At 40.9% G+C, this 17,428-nt stretch overlaps 7 protein-coding genes and 9 non-coding genes across 16 annotated transcripts; all 16 read right to left on the bottom strand.

Annotated features, from left to right (window-relative positions):
* Positions 1–950: 950 nt before the first annotated feature.
* Positions 951–1,023, bottom strand: Trnar-ccu. The gene has a single exon. It is a non-coding gene; the product is annotated as a tRNA-Arg (tRNA).
* Positions 1,024–1,440: 417 nt separating this feature from the next.
* Positions 1,441–1,998, bottom strand: LOC117320765 (probable RNA 2'-phosphotransferase). The gene has a single exon (XM_033875268.1). It carries the CDS (start codon positions 1,996–1,998, stop codon positions 1,441–1,443), a length of 558 nt encoding a protein of 185 aa, XP_033731159.1.
* Positions 1,999–2,947: 949 nt separating this feature from the next.
* Trnar-ccu lies at positions 2,948–3,020 on the bottom strand. Its single transcript has one exon. It is a non-coding gene; the product is annotated as a tRNA-Arg (tRNA).
* Positions 3,021–3,441: 421 nt separating this feature from the next.
* On the bottom strand, positions 3,442–3,999 carry LOC117320766 (probable RNA 2'-phosphotransferase). The gene has a single exon (XM_033875269.1). The coding sequence runs from the start codon at positions 3,997–3,999 to the stop codon at positions 3,442–3,444; it is 558 nt and encodes a 185-aa protein (XP_033731160.1).
* A 953-nt stretch (positions 4,000–4,952) lies between these two features.
* Positions 4,953–5,025, bottom strand: Trnar-ccu. The gene has a single exon. It is a non-coding gene; the product is annotated as a tRNA-Arg (tRNA).
* Positions 5,026–6,957: 1,932 nt separating this feature from the next.
* Positions 6,958–7,030, bottom strand: Trnar-ccu. Its single transcript has one exon. It is a non-coding gene; the product is annotated as a tRNA-Arg (tRNA).
* A 417-nt stretch (positions 7,031–7,447) lies between these two features.
* Positions 7,448–8,005, bottom strand: LOC117320767 (probable RNA 2'-phosphotransferase). The gene has a single exon (XM_033875271.1). The coding sequence runs from the start codon at positions 8,003–8,005 to the stop codon at positions 7,448–7,450; it is 558 nt and encodes a 185-aa protein (XP_033731162.1).
* A 959-nt stretch (positions 8,006–8,964) lies between these two features.
* On the bottom strand, positions 8,965–9,037 carry Trnar-ccu. Its single transcript has one exon. It is a non-coding gene; the product is annotated as a tRNA-Arg (tRNA).
* Positions 9,038–9,453: 416 nt separating this feature from the next.
* Positions 9,454–9,987, bottom strand: LOC117320768 (probable RNA 2'-phosphotransferase). Its single transcript, XM_033875272.1, has one exon. The coding sequence runs from the start codon at positions 9,985–9,987 to the stop codon at positions 9,454–9,456; it is 534 nt and encodes a 177-aa protein (XP_033731163.1).
* A 979-nt stretch (positions 9,988–10,966) lies between these two features.
* On the bottom strand, positions 10,967–11,039 carry Trnar-ccu. The gene has a single exon. It is a non-coding gene; the product is annotated as a tRNA-Arg (tRNA).
* A 417-nt stretch (positions 11,040–11,456) lies between these two features.
* LOC117320769 (probable RNA 2'-phosphotransferase) lies at positions 11,457–12,014 on the bottom strand. Its single transcript, XM_033875273.1, has one exon. The coding sequence runs from the start codon at positions 12,012–12,014 to the stop codon at positions 11,457–11,459; it is 558 nt and encodes a 185-aa protein (XP_033731164.1).
* A 945-nt stretch (positions 12,015–12,959) lies between these two features.
* Positions 12,960–13,032, bottom strand: Trnar-ccu. The gene has a single exon. It is a non-coding gene; the product is annotated as a tRNA-Arg (tRNA).
* Positions 13,033–13,449: 417 nt separating this feature from the next.
* On the bottom strand, positions 13,450–14,007 carry LOC117320770 (probable RNA 2'-phosphotransferase). Its single transcript, XM_033875274.1, has one exon. It carries the CDS (start codon positions 14,005–14,007, stop codon positions 13,450–13,452), a length of 558 nt encoding a protein of 185 aa, XP_033731165.1.
* Positions 14,008–14,952: 945 nt separating this feature from the next.
* Positions 14,953–15,025, bottom strand: Trnar-ccu. Its single transcript has one exon. It is a non-coding gene; the product is annotated as a tRNA-Arg (tRNA).
* Positions 15,026–15,442: 417 nt separating this feature from the next.
* Positions 15,443–16,000, bottom strand: LOC117320771 (probable RNA 2'-phosphotransferase). The gene has a single exon (XM_033875275.1). It carries the CDS (start codon positions 15,998–16,000, stop codon positions 15,443–15,445), a length of 558 nt encoding a protein of 185 aa, XP_033731166.1.
* A 945-nt stretch (positions 16,001–16,945) lies between these two features.
* Positions 16,946–17,018, bottom strand: Trnar-ccu. Its single transcript has one exon. It is a non-coding gene; the product is annotated as a tRNA-Arg (tRNA).
* Between the last annotated feature and the right edge of the window lie 410 nt (positions 17,019–17,428).

Consider the following 17,428-nt stretch of genomic DNA (forward strand, 5'->3'; position numbering starts at 1 on the left):
GGAAATACTCATTTTCGCTGAGATTTTATAGCCATAGTAACCGAAAAGGAACAGAATAATAAAGGGCGTGGTCATATGTTACACGGGTTTTGATTGGCTAAGAACTTGATTGGCTAAGAACACATTCTCCGGAACACCAACCAGAACAGGTAGCTGATGCAGGTAATAGAAACACATTCATCGCATTTGTACAAACACTTCCCTTGATTGATTTCCTCACTTGTACTAACATTCGGTAATTTTTTTCATCCGGGTACTTTGATATGAACCGCCTGTACAAACACCCCCGACCCCGGGACATTGATATGGCCTCGTACATGTAACGATAGCTAATTACCCTGTTGGCCTTGGCGGTTTTACGGTTAATTACCATTGAACATATTGAAAACACTGTCTCTTATGTAAACAAATTTTGATGATGAAACATTAGACGTCGGGTTCTAATCATTAATTTTATATATGCAATTTTATCCAAAAAAAAAAAAATTAAAAAAAAAAAAATTAAAAAATGAATCAGTGAGTTTTGATCAAATCAATGACGTTTTAGTATAAAAAGCGCTACAAGAGTTTTGAGCATTACAATTAGTCACTTTAATCGACTTTCTGTTAAGTGTACGAAGCAAAATAAACAAAATTAACTCGTATATCTCGAATATTGTCGATAGATGTAGACTTACCCTGCCGTTAGTAGGATTTGCATTCTACGATATTGTTCTATGAAAATTGAAAATAAACAAAAATAAAACAAAAAATTGAAGTCGCACATGACCGAATGGACGGTGTGTGTTTCTTAAAGGGGGCGAATCTATAATTGTTAAACTGCGTCTGTATTACAAAAATGGTTTCACAGGACGTATCACTATGATATAACTGCAAATTTTCTAACTTTTAATTGTACATGTTTCATTTGGTGCTCGTTAAAAACTGAAATAACCAGGAACAAGTTACACAACCTCCGGCGGGACTCGAACCCGCAATCCCCGGCTTAGGAGGCCGGTGCCTTATCCATTGGGCCACGGAGGCGGATGTGCGTTATATATGCATGCTGATGGTAATTCCATATATTGGCAAGCTCTGCCTTAATGATTGTCATTTATTTTTTCTGTAGGGGTGGGAGACGCCATTGCTTTACAAATAACTTCATTATCGTTTCTGCTAAAGTTTACAATGTTTATTTATTTTGATTGATTCATTCATTCATTGATTGATTAGATTGACTCATTCAAGTTTTTATTGATTTCTATCATTTTCAATTGATTGTTTTAGTGGAAATGAGTTATTGTGTAGCATGTATGTCTTGATTAGATTTGATTTCTTGATTGATTATTGTATTATCATTTCAATGCGTATTTCGAGGTTTCTCTGGGCTTTTTGGGAAGATTGTTAGCCCTAAAAAGGGCTGTTTGTGTGGCCCTGAAAAGGGCCGTTTTAGTTGGAAGTTCAGAGCACAAGGTACTCTATATCCTTGATGAACTCCGGTGGCACTCTGCAATCTGTGGCGTAGACGTGGGGGCCGATCTTGTACAGGCGGAACCCAGCCTGGAGGAATCCTCTGACGTCAATGTGCACCAACAATTCCGCGCCAGCTCTGACGTAATCGGGGGAGTCGGTGAATTCGATGTACGGGCAGCGAGTGTGGTCCAGTCCATACTTAAGGACGGAGTCTGTGTCTCTGGCCTTGATCCCGTGGACGAAGTACGTGAGACCCTCCTGGTTGCGGATCTGTCTCCCAATCTCTGACACCCGGATGTTGACGCTGTGGCCGTAGGTGGCTCGTATCCAGTTGTGATTGTCGGAGTACACCATTCGCTGTCTGTCGTTAGCGGGAAACACCAGCTCATCCAACTTGGCCTTGGTTAGCCGGAAGTGGCGTAGGATGTGACTGGTAGGCACGAAGGAGGTGTCGCGGTCTCGCCATGCGTCGCGGTCATGTCGTAGACTCTTGACAACAGCTTTGCTCTTCTTGGTAGTCATTTTTCTGCTCAGTCGGGAAGTCATGGTGAATGTGGAAATACTCATTTTCGCTGAGATTTTATAGCCATAGTAACCGAAAAGGAACAGAATAATAAAGGGCGTGGTCATATGTTACACGGGTTTTGGTTGGCTAAGAACTTGATTGGCTAAGAACACATTCTCCGGAACACCAACCAGAACAGGTAGGCTGATGCAGGTAATAGAAACACATTCATCGCATTTGTACAAACACTTCCCTTGATTGATTTCCTCACTTGTACTAACATTCGGTAATTTTTTCATCCGGGTACTTTGATATGAACCGCCTGTACAAACACCCCCGCCCCCGGGACATTGATATGGCCTCGTACATGTAACGATAGCTAATTACCCTGTTGGCCTTGGCGGTTTTACGGTTAATTACCATTGAACATATTGAAAACACTGTCTCTTATGTAAACAAATTTTGATGATGAAACATTAGACGTCGGGTTCTAATCATTAACTTTATAAATGCAATTTTATCCAAAAAAAACATTAAAAAAAAAAAAATTAAAAAATGAATCAGTGAGTTTTATCAAATCAATGACACTTTAGTATAAAAAGCGCTACAAGAGTTTTGAGCATTACACTTTAATCGACTTTCTGTTAAGTGTACGAAGCAAAATAAACAAAATTAACTCGTATATCTCGAATATTGCCGATAGATGTAGACTTACCCTGCCGTTAGTAGGATTTGCATTCTACGATATTGTTCTATGAAAATTGAAAATAAACAAAAATAAAAAAAAAAAAAATGAAGTCGCACATGACCGAATGGACGGTGTGTGTTTCTTAAAGGGGGCGAATCTATCATTGTTAAACTGCGTCTGTATTACAAAAATGGTTTCACAGGACGTATCACTATGATATAACTGCAAATTTTCTAAATTTTAATTGTACATGTTTCATTTGGTGCTCGTTAAAAACTGAAATAACCAGGAACAAGTTACACAACCTCCGGCGGGACTCGAACCCGCAATCCCCGGCTTAGGAGGCCGGTGCCTTATCCATTGGGCCACGGAGGCGGATGTGCGTTATATATGCATGCTGATGGTAATTCCATATATTGGCAAGCTCTGCCTTAATGATTGTCATTTATTTTTTCTGTAGGGGTGGGAGACGCCGTTGCTTTACAAATAACTTCATTATCGTTTCGGCTAGAGTTTACAATGTTTATTTATTTTGATTGATTCATTCATTCATTGATTGATTGATTAGATTGACTCATTCAAGTTTTTATTGATTTCTATCATTTTCAATTGATTGTTTTAGTGGAAATGAGTTATTGTGTAGCATGTATGTCTTGATTAGATTTGATTTCTTGATTGATTATTGTATTATCATTTCAATGCGTATTTCGAGGTTTCTCTGGGCTTTTTGGGAAGATTGTTAGCCCTAAAAAGGGCTGTTTGTGTGGCCCTGAAAAGGGCCGTTTTAGTTGGAAGTTCAGAGCACAAGGTACTCTATATCCTTGATGAACTCCGGTGGCACTCTGCAATCTGTGGCGTAGACGTGGGGGCCGATCTTGTACAGGCGGAACCCAGCCTGGAGGAATCCTCTGACGTCAATGTGCACCAACAATTCCGCGCCAGCTCTGACGTAATCGGGGGAGTCGGTGAATTCGATGTACGGGCAGCGAGTGTGGTCCAGTCCATACTTAAGGACGGAGTCTGTGTCTCTGGCCTTGATCCCGTGGACGAAGTACGTGAGACCCTCCTGGTTGCGGATCTGTCTCCCAATCTCTGACACCCGGATGTTGACGCTGTGGCCGTAGGTGGCTCGTATCCAGTTGTGATTGTCGGAGTACACCATTCGCTGTCTGTCGTTAGCGGGAAACACCAGCTCATCCAACTTGGCCTTGGTTAGCCGGAAGTGGCGTAGGATGTGACTGGTAGGCACGAAGGAGGTGTCGCGGTCTCGCCATGCGTCGCGGTCATGTCGTAGACTCTTGACAACAGCTTTGCTCTTCTTGGTAGTCATTTTTCTGCTCGGTCGGGAAGTCATGGTGAATGTGGAAATACTCATTTTCGCTGAGATTTTATAGCCATAGTAACCGAAAAGGAACAGAATAATAAAGGGCGTGGTCATATGTTACACGGGTTTTGGTTGGCTAAGAACTTGATTGGCTAAGAACACATTCTCCGGAACACCAACCAGAACAGGTAGCTGATGCAGGTAATAGAAACACATTCATCGCATTTGTACAAACACTTCCCTTGATTGATTTCCTCACTTGTACTAACATTCGGTAATTTTTTTCATCCGGGTACTTTGATATGAACCGCCTGTACAAACACCCCCGCCCCCGGGACATTGATATGGCCTCGTACATGTAACGATAGCTAATTACCCTGTTGGCCTTGGCGGTTTTACGGTTAATTACCATTGAACATATTGAAAACACTGTCTCTTATGTAAACAAATTTTGATGATGAAACATTAGACGTCGGGTTCTAATCATTAATTTTATAAATGCAATTTTATCCAAAAAAAACATTAAAAAAAAAAAATTAAAAAATGAATCAGTGAGTTTTATCAAATCAATGACATTTTAGTATAAAAAGCGCTACAAGAGTTTTGAGCATTACAATTAGTCACTTTAATCGACTTTCTGTTAAGTGTACGAAGCAAAATAAACAAAATTAACTCGTATATCTCGAATATTGTCGATAGATGTAGACTTACCCTGCCGTTAGTAGGATTTGCATTCTACGATATTGTTCTATGAAAATTGAAAATAAACAAAAATAAAACAAAAATTGAAGTCGCACATGACCGAATGGACGGTGTGTGTTTCTTAAAGGGGGCGAATCTCTAATTGTTAAACTGCGTCTGTATTACAAAAATGGTTTCACAGGACGTATCACTATGATATAACTGCAAATTTTCTAACTTTTAATTGTACGTGTTTCATTTGGTGCTCGTTAAAAACTGAAATAACCAGGAACAAGTTACACAACCTCCGGCGGGACTCGAACCCGCAATCCCCGGCTTAGGAGGCCGGTGCCTTATCCATTGGGCCACGGAGGCGGATGTGCGTTATATATGCATGCTGATGGTAATTCCATATATTGGCAAGCTCTGCCTTAATGATTGTCATTTATTTTTTCTGTAGGGGTGGGAGACGCCATTGCTTTACAAATAACTTCATTATCGTTTCTGCTAAAGTTTACAATGTTTATTTATTTTGATTGATTCATTCATTGATTGATTGATTAGATTGACTCATTCAAGTTTTTATTGATTTCTATCATTTTCAATTGATTGTTTTAGTGGAAATGAGTTATTGTGTAGCATGTATGTCTTGATTAGATTTGATTTCTTGATTGTTTATTGTATTATCATTTCAATGCGTATTTCGAGGTTTCTCTGGGCTTTTTGGGAAGATTGTTAGCCCTAAAAAGGGCTGTTTGTGTGGCCCTGAAAAGGGCCGTTTTAGTTGGAAGTTCAGAGCACAAGGTACTCTATATCCTTGATGAACTCCGGTGGCACTCTGCAATCTGTGGCGTAGACGTGGGGGCCGATCTTGTACAGGCGGAACCCAGCCCTTGAGGAATCCTCTGACGTCAATGTGCACCAACAATTCCGCACCAGCTCTGACGTAATCGGGGGAGTCGGTGAATTCGATGTACGGGCAGCGAGTGTGGTCCAGTCCATACTTAAGGACGGAGTCTGTGTCTCTGGCCTTGATCCCGTGGACGAAGTACGTGAGACCCTCCTGGTTGCGGATCTGTCTCCCAATCTCTGACACCCGGATGTTGACGCTGTGGCCGTAGGTGGCTCGTATCCAGTTGTGATTGTCGGAGTACACCATTCGCTGTCTGTCGTTAGCGGGAAACACCAGCTCATCCAACTTGGCCTTGGTTAGCCGGAAGTGGCGTAGGATGTGACTGGTAGGCACGAAGGAGGTGTCGCGGTCTCGCCATGCGTCGCGGTCATGTCGTAGACTCTTGACAACAGCTTTGCTCTTCTTGGTAGTCATTTTTCTGCTCAGGTCGGGAAGTCATGGTGAATGTGGAAATACTCATTTTCGCTGAGATTTTATAGCCATAGTAACCGAAAAGGAACAGAATGATAAAGGGCGTGGTCATATGTTACACGGGTTTTGATTGGCTAAGAACTTGATTGGCTAAGAACACATTCTCCGGAACACCAACCAGAACAGGTAGCTGATGCAGGTAATAGAAACACATTCATCGCATTTGTACAAACACTTCCCTTGATTGATTTCCTCACTTGTACTAACATTCGGTAATTTTTTTTCATCCGGGTACTTTGATATGAACCGCCTGTACAAACATCCCCGCCCCCGGGACATTGATATGGCCTCGTACATGTAACGATAGCTAATTACCCTGTTGGCCTTGGCGGTTTTACGGTTAATTACCATTGAACATATTGAAAACACTGTCTCTTATGTAAACAAATTTTGATGATGAAACATTAGACGTCGGGTTCTAATCATTAATTTTATATATGCAATTTTATCAAAAAAAAAAATTAAAAAAAAAAAAATTAAAAAATGAATCAGTGAGTTTTGATCAAATCAATGACATTTTAGTATAAAAAGCGCTACAAGAGTTTTGAGCATTACAATTAGTCACTTTAATCGACTTTCTGTTAAGTGTACGAAGCAAAATAAACAAAATTAACTCGTATATCTCGAATATTGCCGATAGATGTAGACTTACCCTGCCGTTAGTAGGATTTGCATTCTACGATATTGTTCTATGAAAATTGAAAATAAACAAAAATAAAACAAAAATTGAAGTCGCACATGACCGAATGGACGGTGTGTGTTTCTTAAAGGGGGCGAATCTATAATTGTTAAACTGCGTCTGTATTACAAAAATGGTTTCACAGGACGTATCACTATGATATAACTGCACATTTTCTAACTTTAATTGTACATGTTTCATTTGGTGCTCGTTAAAAACTGAAATAACCAGGAACAAGTTACACAACCTCCGGCGGGACTCGAACCCGCAATCCCCGGCTTAGGAGGCCGGTGCCTTATCCATTGGGCCACGGAGGCGGATGTGCGTTATATATGCATGCTGATGGTAATTCCATATATTGGCAAGCTCTGCCTTAATGATTGTCATTTATTTTTTCTGTAGGGGTGGGAGACGCCATTGCTTTACAAATAACTTCATTATCGTTTCTGCTAAAGTTTACAATGTTTATTTATTTTGATTGATTCATTCATTGATTGATTGATTAGATTGACTCATTCAAGTTTTTATTGATTTCTATCATTTTCAATTGATTGTTTTAGTGGAAATGATTTATTGTGTAGCATGTATGTCTTGATTAGATTTGATTTCTTGATTGATTATTGTATTATCATTTCAATGCGTATTTCGAGGTTTCTCTGGGCTTTTTGGGAAGATTGTTAGCCCTAAAAAGGGCTGTTTGTGTGGCCCTGAAAAGGGCCGTTTTAGTTGGAAGTTCAGAGCACAAGGTACTCTATATCCTTGATGAACTCCGGTGGCACTCTGCAATCTGTGGCGTAGACGTGGGGGCCGATCTTGTACAGGCGGAACCCAGCCCGGAGGAATCCTCTGACGTCAATGTGCACCAACAATTCCGCACCAGCTCTGACGTAATCGGGGGAGTCGGTGAATTCGATGTACGGGCAGCGAGTGTGGTCCAGTCCATACTTAAGGACGGAGTCTGTGTCTCTGGCCTTGATCCCGTGGACGAAGTACGTGAGACCCTCCTGGTTGCGGATCTGTCTCCCAATCTCTGACACCCGGATGTTGACGCTGTGGCCGTAGGTGGCTCGTATCCAGTTGTGATTGTCGGAGTACACCATTCGCTGTCTGTCGTTAGCGGGAAACACCAGCTCATCCAACTTGGCCTTGGTTAGCCGGAAGTGGCGTAGGATGTGACTGGTAGGCACGAAGGAGGTGTCGCGGTCTCGCCATGCGTCGCGGTCATGTCGTAGACTCTTGACAACAGCTTTGCTCTTCTTGGTAGTCATTTTTCTGCTCGGTCGGGAAGTCATGGTGAATGTGGAAATACTCATTTTCGCTGAGATTTTATAGCCATAGTAACCGAAAAGGAACAGAATGATAAAGGGCGTGGTCATATGTTACACGGGTTTTGATTGGCTAAGAACTTGATTGGCTAAGAACACATTCTCCGGAACACCAACCAGAACAGGTAGCTGATGCAGGTAATAGAAACACATTCATCGCATTTGTACAAACACTTCCCTTGATTGATTTCCTCACTTGTACTAACATTCGGTAATTTTTTTCATCCGGGTACTTTGATATGAACCGCCTGTACAAACATCCCCCGCCCCCGGGACATTGATATGGCCTCGTACATGTAACGATAGCTAATTACCCTGTTGGCCTTGGCGGTTTTACGGTTAATTACCATTGAACATATTGAAAACACTGTCTCTTATGTAAACAAATTTTGATGATGAAACATTATACGTCGGGTTCTAATCATTAATTTTATATATGCAATTTTATCCAAAAAAAAAAAAATTAAAAAAAAAAAATTAAAAAATGAATCAGTGAGTTTTGATCAAATCAATGACGTTTTAGTATAAAAAGCGCTACAAGAGTTTTGAGCATTACAATTAGTCACTTTAATCGACTTTCTGTTAAGTGTACGAAGCAAAATAAACAAAATTAACTCGTATATCTCGAATATTGTCGATAGATGTAGACTTACCCTGCCGTTAGTAGGATTTGCATTCTACGATATTGTTCTATGAAAATTGAAAATAAACAAAAATAAAACAAAAATTGAAGTCGCACATGACCGAATGGACGGTGTGTGTTTCTTAAAGGGGGCGAATCTCTAATTGTTAAACTGCGTCTGTATTACAAAAATGGTTTCACAGGACGTATCACTATGATATAACTGCAAATTTTCTAACCTTTTAATTGTACGTGTTTCATTTGGTGCTCGTTAAAAACTGAAATAACCAGGAACAAGTTACACAACCTCCGGCGGGACTCGAACCCGCAATCCCCGGCTTAGGAGGCCGGTGCCTTATCCATTGGGCCACGGAGGCGGATGTGCGTTATATATGCATGCTGATGGTAATTCCATATATTGGCAAGCTCTGCCTTAATGATTGTCATTTATTTTTTCTGTAGGGGTGGGAGACGCCATTGCTTTACAAATAACTTCATTATCGTTTCTGCTAAAGTTTACAATGTTTATTTATTTGATTGATTCATTCATTGATTGATTGATTAGATTGACTCATTCAAGTTTTTATTGATTTCTATCATTTTCAATTGATTGTTTTAGTGGAAATGATTTATTGTGTAGCATGTATGTCTTGATTAGATTTGATTTCTTGATTGATTATTGTATTATCATTTCAATGCGTATTTCGAGGTTTCTCTGGGCTTTTTGGGAAGATTGTTAGCCCTAAAAAGGGCTGTTTGTGTGGCCCTGAAAAGGGCCGTTTTAGTTGGAAGTTCAGAGCACAAGGTACTCTATATCCTTGATGAACTCCGGTGGCACTCTGCAATCTGTGGCGTAGACGTGGGGGCCGATCTTGTACAGGCGGAACCCAGCCCGGAGGAATCCTCTGACGTCAATGTGCACCAACAATTCCGCACCAGCTCTGACGTAATCGGGGGAGTCGGTGAATTCGATGTACGGGCAGCGAGTGTGGTCCAGTCCATACTTAAGGACGGAGTCTGTGTCTCTGGCCTTGATCCCGTGGACGAAGTACGTGAGACCCTCCTGGTTGCGGATCTGTCTCCCAATCTCTGACACCCGGATGTTGACGCTGTGGCCGTAGGTGGCTCGTATCCAGTTGTGATTGTCGGAGTACACCATTCGCTGTCTGTCGTTAGCGGGAAACACCAGCTCATCCAACTTGGCCTTGGTTAGCCGGAAGTGGCGTAGGATGTGACTGGTAGGCACGAAGGAGGTGTCGCGGTCTCGCCATGCGTCGCGGTCATGTCGTAGACTCTTGACAACAGCTTTGCTCTTCTTGGTAGTCATTTTTCTGCTCAGGTCGGGAAGTCATGGTGAATGTGGAAATACTCATTTTCGCTGAGATTTTATAGCCATAGTAACCGAAAAGGAACAGAATAATAAAGGGCGTGGTCATATGTTACACGGGTTTTGATTGGCTAAGAACTTGATTGGCTAAGAACACATTCTCCGGAACACCAACCAGAACAGGTAGCTGATGCAGGTAATAGAAACACATTCATCGCATTTGTACAAACACTTCCCTTGATTGATTTCCTCACTTGTACTAACATTCGGTAATTTTTTTCATCCGGGTACTTTGATATGAACCGCCTGTACAATCACCCCCGACCCCGGGACATTGATATGGCCTCGTACATGTAACGATAGCTAATTACCCTGTTGGCCTTGGCGGTTTTACGGTTAATTACCATTGAACATATTGAAAACACTGTCTCTTATGTAAACAAATTTTGATGATGAAACATTAGACGTCGGGTTCTAATCATTAATTTTATATATGCAATTTTATCAAAAAAAAAATAAAAAAAAAAAAAATTAAAAAATGAATCAGTGAGTTTTGATCAAATCAATGACGTTTTAGTATAAAAAGCGCTACAAGAGTTTTGAGCATTACAATTAGTCACTTTAATCGACTTTCTGTTAAGTGTACGAAGCAAAATAAACAAAATTAACTCGTATATCTCGAATATTGCCGATAGATGTAGACTTACCCTGCCGTTAGTAGGATTTGCATTCTACGATATTGTTCTATGAAAATTGAAAATAAACAAAAATAAAACAAAAATTGAAGTCGCACATGACCGAATGGACGGTGTGTGTTTCTTAAAGGGGGCGAATCTCTAATTGTTAAACTGCGTCTGTATTACAAAAATGGTTTCACAGGACGTATCACTATGATATAACTGCAAATTTTCTAACTTTTAATTGTACGTGTTTCATTTGGTGCTCGTTAAAAACTGAAATAACCAGGAACAAGTTACACAACCTCCGGCGGGACTCGAACCCGCAATCCCCGGCTTAGGAGGCCGGTGCCTTATCCATTGGGCCACGGAGGCGGATGTGCGTTATATATGCATGCTGATGGTAATTGCATATATTGGCAAGCTCTGCCTTAATGATTGTCATTTATTTTTTCTGTAGGGGTGGGAGACGCCATTGCTTTACAAATAACTTCATTATCGTTTCTGCTAAAGTTTACAATGTTTATTTATTTTGATTGATTCATTCATTGATTGATTGATTAGATTGACTCATTCAAGTTTTTATTGATTTCTATCATTTTCAATTGATTGTTTTAGTGGAAATGATTTATTGTGTAGCATGTATGTCTTGATTAGATTTGATTTCTTGATTGATTATTGTATTATCATTTCAATGCGTATTTCGAGGTTTCTCTGGGCTTTTTGGGAAGATTGTTAGCCCTAAAAAGGGCTGTTTGTGTGGCCCTGAAAAGGGCCGTTTTAGTTGGAAGTTCAGAGCACAAGGTACTCTATATCCTTGATGAACTCCGGTGGCACTCTGCAATCTGTGGCGTAGACGTGGGGGCCGATCTTGTACAGGCGGAACCCAGCCTGGAGGAATCCTCTGACGTCAATGTGCACCAACAATTCCGCACCAGCTCTGACGTAATCGGGGGAGTCGGTGAATTCGATGTACGGGCAGCGAGTGTGGTCCAGTCCATACTTAAGGACGGAGTCTGTGTCTCTGGCCTTGATCCCGTGGACGAAGTACGTGAGACCCTCCTGGTTGCGGATCTGTCTCCCAATCTCTGACACCCGGATGTTGACGCTGTGGCCGTAGGTGGCTCGTATCCAGTTGTGATTGTCGGAGTACACCATTCGCTGTCTGTCGTTAGCGGGAAACACCAGCTCATCCAACTTGGCCTTGGTTAGCCGGAAGTGGCGTAGGATGTGACTGGTAGGCACGAAGGAGGTGTCGCGGTCTCGCCATGCGTCGCGGTCATGTCGTAGACTCTTGACAACAGCTTTGCTCTTCTTGGTAGTCATTTTTCTGCTCAGTCGGGAAGTCATGGTGAATGTGGAAATACTCATTTTCGCTGAGATTTTATAGCCATAGTAACCGAAAAGGAACAGAATGATAAAGGGCGTGGTCATATGTTACACGGGTTTTGATTGGCTAAGAACTTGATTGGCTAAGAACACATTCTCCGGAACACCAACCAGAACAGGTAGCTGATGCAGGTAATAGAAACACATTCATCGCATTTGTACAAACACTTCCCTTGATTGATTTCCTCACTTGTACTAACATTCGGTAATTTTTTTCATCCGGGTACTTTGATATGAACCGCCTGTACAAACACCCCCGACCCCGGGACATTGATATGGCCTCGTACATGTAACGATAGCTAATTACCCTGTTGGCCTTGGCGGTTTTACGGTTAATTACCATTGAACATATTGAAAACACTGTCTCTTATGTAAACAAATTTTGATGATGAAACATTAGACGTCGGGTTCTAATCATTAATTTTATATATGCAATTTTATCAAAAAAAAAAAAAAAATTAAAAAATGAATCAGTGAGTTTTGATCAAATCAATGACATTTTAGTATAAAAAGCGCTACAAGAGTTTTGAGCATTACAATTAGTCACTTTAATCGACTTTCTGTTAAGTGTACGAAGCAAAATAAACAAAATTAACTCGTATATCTCGAATATTGCCGATAGATGTAGACTTACCCTGCCGTTAGTAGGATTTGCATTCTACGATATTGTTCTATGAAAATTGAAAATAAACAAAAATAAAACAAAAATTGAAGTCGCACATGACCGAATGGACGGTGTGTGTTTCTTAAAGGGGGCGAATCTATAATTGTTAAACTGCGTCTGTATTACAAAAATGGTTTCACAGGACGTATCACTATGATATAACTGCAAATTTTCTAACTTTTAATTGTACATGTTTCATTTGGTGCTCGTTAAAAACTGAAATAACCAGGAACAAGTTACACAACCTCCGGCGGGACTCGAACCCGCAATCCCCGGCTTAGGAGGCCGGTGCCTTATCCATTGGGCCACGGAGGCGGATGTGCGTTATATATGCATGCTGATGGTAATTCCATATATTGGCAAGCTCTGCCTTAATGATTGTCATTTATTTTTTCTGTAGGGGTGGGAGACGCCATTGCTTTACAAATAACTTCATTATCGTTTCTGCTAAAGTTTACAATGTTTATTTATTTTGATTGATTCATTCATTGATTGATTGATTAGATTGACTCATTCAAGTTTTTATTGATTTCTATCATTTTCAATTGATTGTTTTAGTGGAAATGATTTATTGTGTAGCATGTATGTCTTGATTAGATTTGATTTCTTGATTGATTATTGTATTATCATTTCAATGCGTATTTCGAGGTTTCTCTGGGCTTTTTGGGAAGATTGTTAGCCCTAAAAAGGGCTGTTTGTGTGGCCCTGAAAAGGGCCGTTTTAGTTGGAAGTTCAGAGCACAAGGTACTCTATATCCTTGATGAACTCCGGTGGCACTCTGCAATCTGTGGCGTAGACGTGGGGGCCGATCTTGTACAGGCGGAACCCAGCCTGGAGGAATCCTCTGACGTCAATGTGCACCAACAATTCCGCACCAGCTCTGACGTAATCGGGGGAGTCGGTGAATTCGATGTACGGGCAGCGAGTGTGGTCCAGTCCATACTTAAGGACGGAGTCTGTGTCTCTGGCCTTGATCCCGTGGACGAAGTACGTGAGACCCTCCTGGTTGCGGATCTGTCTCCCAATCTCTGACACCCGGATGTTGACGCTGTGGCCGTAGGTGGCTCGTATCCAGTTGTGATTGTCGGAGTACACCATTCGCTGTCTGTCGTTAGCGGGAAACACCAGCTCATCCAACTTGGCCTTGGTTAGCCGGAAGTGGCGTAGGATGTGACTGGTAGGCACGAAGGAGGTGTCGCGGTCTCGCCATGCGTCGCGGTCATGTCGTAGACTCTTGACAACAGCTTTGCTCTTCTTGGTAGTCATTTTTCTGCTCAGTCGGGAAGTCATGGTGAATGTGGAAATACTCATTTTCGCTGAGATTTTATAGCCATAGTAACCGAAAAGGAACAGAATGATAAAGGGCGTGGTCATATGTTACACGGGTTTTGATTGGCTAAGAACTTGATTGGCTAAGAACACATTCTCCGGAACACCAACCAGAACAGGTAGCTGATGCAGGTAATAGAAACACATTCATCGCATTTGTACAAACACTTCCCTTGATTGATTTCCTCACTTGTACTAACATTCGGTAATTTTTTTCATCCGGGTACTTTGATATGAACCGCCTGTACAAACACCCCCGACCCCGGGACATTGATATGGCCTCGTACATGTAACGATAGCTAATTACCCTGTTGGCCTTGGCGGTTTTACGGTTAATTACCATTGAACATATTGAAAACACTGTCTCTTATGTAAACAAATTTTGATGATGAAACATTAGACGTCGGGTTCTAATCATTAATTTTATATATGCAATTTTATCAAAAAAAAAAAAAAAATTAAAAAATGAATCAGTGAGTTTTGATCAAATCAATGACATTTTAGTATAAAAAGCGCTACAAGAGTTTTGAGCATTACAATTAGTCACTTTAATCGACTTTCTGTTAAGTGTACGAAGCAAAATAAACAAAATTAACTCGTATATCTCGAATATTGCCGATAGATGTAGACTTACCCTGCCGTTAGTAGGATTTGCATTCTACGATATTGTTCTATGAAAATTGAAAATAAACAAAAATAAAACAAAAATTGAAGTCGCACATGACCGAATGGACGGTGTGTGTTTCTTAAAGGGGGCGAATCTATAATTGTTAAACTGCGTCTGTATTACAAAAATGGTTTCACAGGACGTATCACTATGATATAACTGCAAATTTTCTAACTTTTAATTGTACATGTTTCATTTGGTGCTCGTTAAAAACTGAAATAACCAGGAACAAGTTACACAACCTCCGGCGGGACTCGAACCCGCAATCCCCGGCTTAGGAGGCCGGTGCCTTATCCATTGGGCCACGGAGGCGGATGTGCGTTATATATGCATGCTGATGGTAATTCCATATATTGGCAAGCTCTGCCTTAATGATTGTCATTTATTTTTTCTGTAGGGGTGGGAGACGCCATTGCTTTACAAATAACTTCATTATCGTTTCTGCTAAAGTTTACAATGTTTATTTATTTTGATTGATTCATTCATTGATTGATTGATTAGATTGACTCATTCAAGTTTTTATTGATTTCTATCATTTTCAATTGATTGTTTTAGTGGAAATGATTTATTGTGTAGCATGTATGTCTTGATTAGATTTGATTTCTTGATTGATTATTGTATTATCATTTCAATGCGTATTTCGAGGTTTCTCTGGGCTTTTTGGGAAGATTGTTAGCCCTAAAAAGGGCTGTTTGTGTGGCCCTGAAAAGGGCCGTTTTAGTTGGAAGTTCAGAGCACAAGGTACTCTATATCCTTGATGAACTCCGGTGGCACTCTGCAATCTGTGGCGTAGACGTGGGGGCCGATCTTGTACAGGCGGAACCCAGCCTGGAGGAATGCTCTGACGTCAATGTGCACCAACAATTCCGCACCAGCTCTGACGTAATCGGGGGAGTCGGTGAATTCGATGTACGGGCAGCGAGTGTGGTCCAGTCCATACTTAAGGACGGAGTCTGTGTCTCTGGCCTTGATCCCGTGGACGAAGTACGTGAGACCCTCCTGGTTGCGGATCTGTCTCCCCATCTCTGACACCCGGATGTTGACGCTGTGGCCGTAGGTGGCTCGTATCCAGTTGTGATTGTCGGAGTACACCATTCGCTGTCTGTCGTTAGCGGGAAACACCAGCTCATCCAACTTGGCCTTGGTTAGCCGGAAGTGGCGTAGGATGTGACTGGTAGGCACGAAGGAGGTGTCGCGGTCTCGCCATGCGTCGCGGTCATGTCGTAGACTCTTGACAACAGCTTTGCTCTTCTTGGTAGTCATTTTTCTGCTCAGTCGGGAAGTCATGGTGAATGTGGAAATACTCATTTTCGCTGAGATTTTATAGCCATAGTAACCGAAAAGGAACAGAATGATAAAGGGCGTGGTCATATGTTACACGGGTTTTGATTGGCTAAGAACTTGATTGGCTAAGAACACATTCTCCGGAACACCAACCAGAACAGGTAGCTGATGCAGGTAATAGAAACACATTCATCGCATTTGTACAAACACTTCCCTTGATTGATTTCCTCACTTGTACTAACATTCGGTAATTTTTTTCATCCGGGTACTTTGATATGAACCGCCTGTACAAACACCCCCGACCCCGGGACATTGATATGGCCTCGTACATGTAACGATAGCTAATTACCCTGTTGGCCTTGGCGGTTTTACGGTTAATTACCATTGAACATATTGAAAACACTGTCTCTTATGTAAACAAATTTTGATGATGAAACATTAGACGTCGGGTTCTAATCATTAATTTTATATATGCAATTTTATCAAAAAAAAAAAAAAAATTAAAAAATGAATCAGTGAGTTTTGATCAAATCAATGACATTTTAGTATAAAAAGCGCTACAAGAGTTTTGAGCATTACAATTAGTCACTTTAATCGACTTTCTGTTAAGTGTACGAAGCAAAATAAACAAAATTAACTCGTATATCTCGAATATTGCCGATAGATGTAGACTTACCCTGCCGTTAGTAGGATTTGCATTCTACGATATTGTTCTATGAAAATTGAAAATAAACAAAAATAAAACAAAAATTGAAGTCGCACATGACCGAATGGACGGTGTGTGTTTCTTAAAGGGGGCGAATCTATAATTGTTAAACTGCGTCTGTATTACAAAAATGGTTTCACAGGACGTATCACTATGATATAACTGCACATTTTCTAACTTTTAATTGTACATGTTTCATTTGGTGCTCGTTAAAAACTGAAATAACCAGGAACAAGTTACACAACCTCCGGCGGGACTCGAACCCGCAATCCCCGGCTTAGGAGGCCGGTGCCTTATCCATTGGGCCACGGAGGCGGATGTGCGTTATATATGCATGCTGATGGTAATTCCATATATTGGCAAGCTCTGCCTTAATGATTGTCATTTATTTTTTCTGTAGGGGTGGGAGACGCCATTGCTTTACAAATAACTTCATTATCGTTTCTGCTAAAGTTTACAATGTTTATTTATTTTGATTGATTCATTCATTGATTGATTGATTAGATTGACTCATTCAAGTTTTTATTGATTTCTATCATTTTCAATTGATTGTTTTAGTGGAAATGAGTTATTGTGTAGCATGTATGTCTTGATTAGATTTGATTTCTTGATTGTTTATTGTATTATCATTTCAATGCGTATTTCGAGGTTTCTCTGGGCTTTTTGGGAAGATTGTTAGCCCTAAAAAGGGCTGTTTGTGTGGCCCTGAAAAGGGCCGTTTTAGT

This window comes from Pecten maximus, unplaced genomic scaffold (genome assembly GCF_902652985.1).
Source record: "Pecten maximus unplaced genomic scaffold, xPecMax1.1, whole genome shotgun sequence".
NCBI lineage: Eukaryota > Metazoa > Mollusca > Bivalvia > Pectinida > Pectinidae > Pecten > Pecten maximus.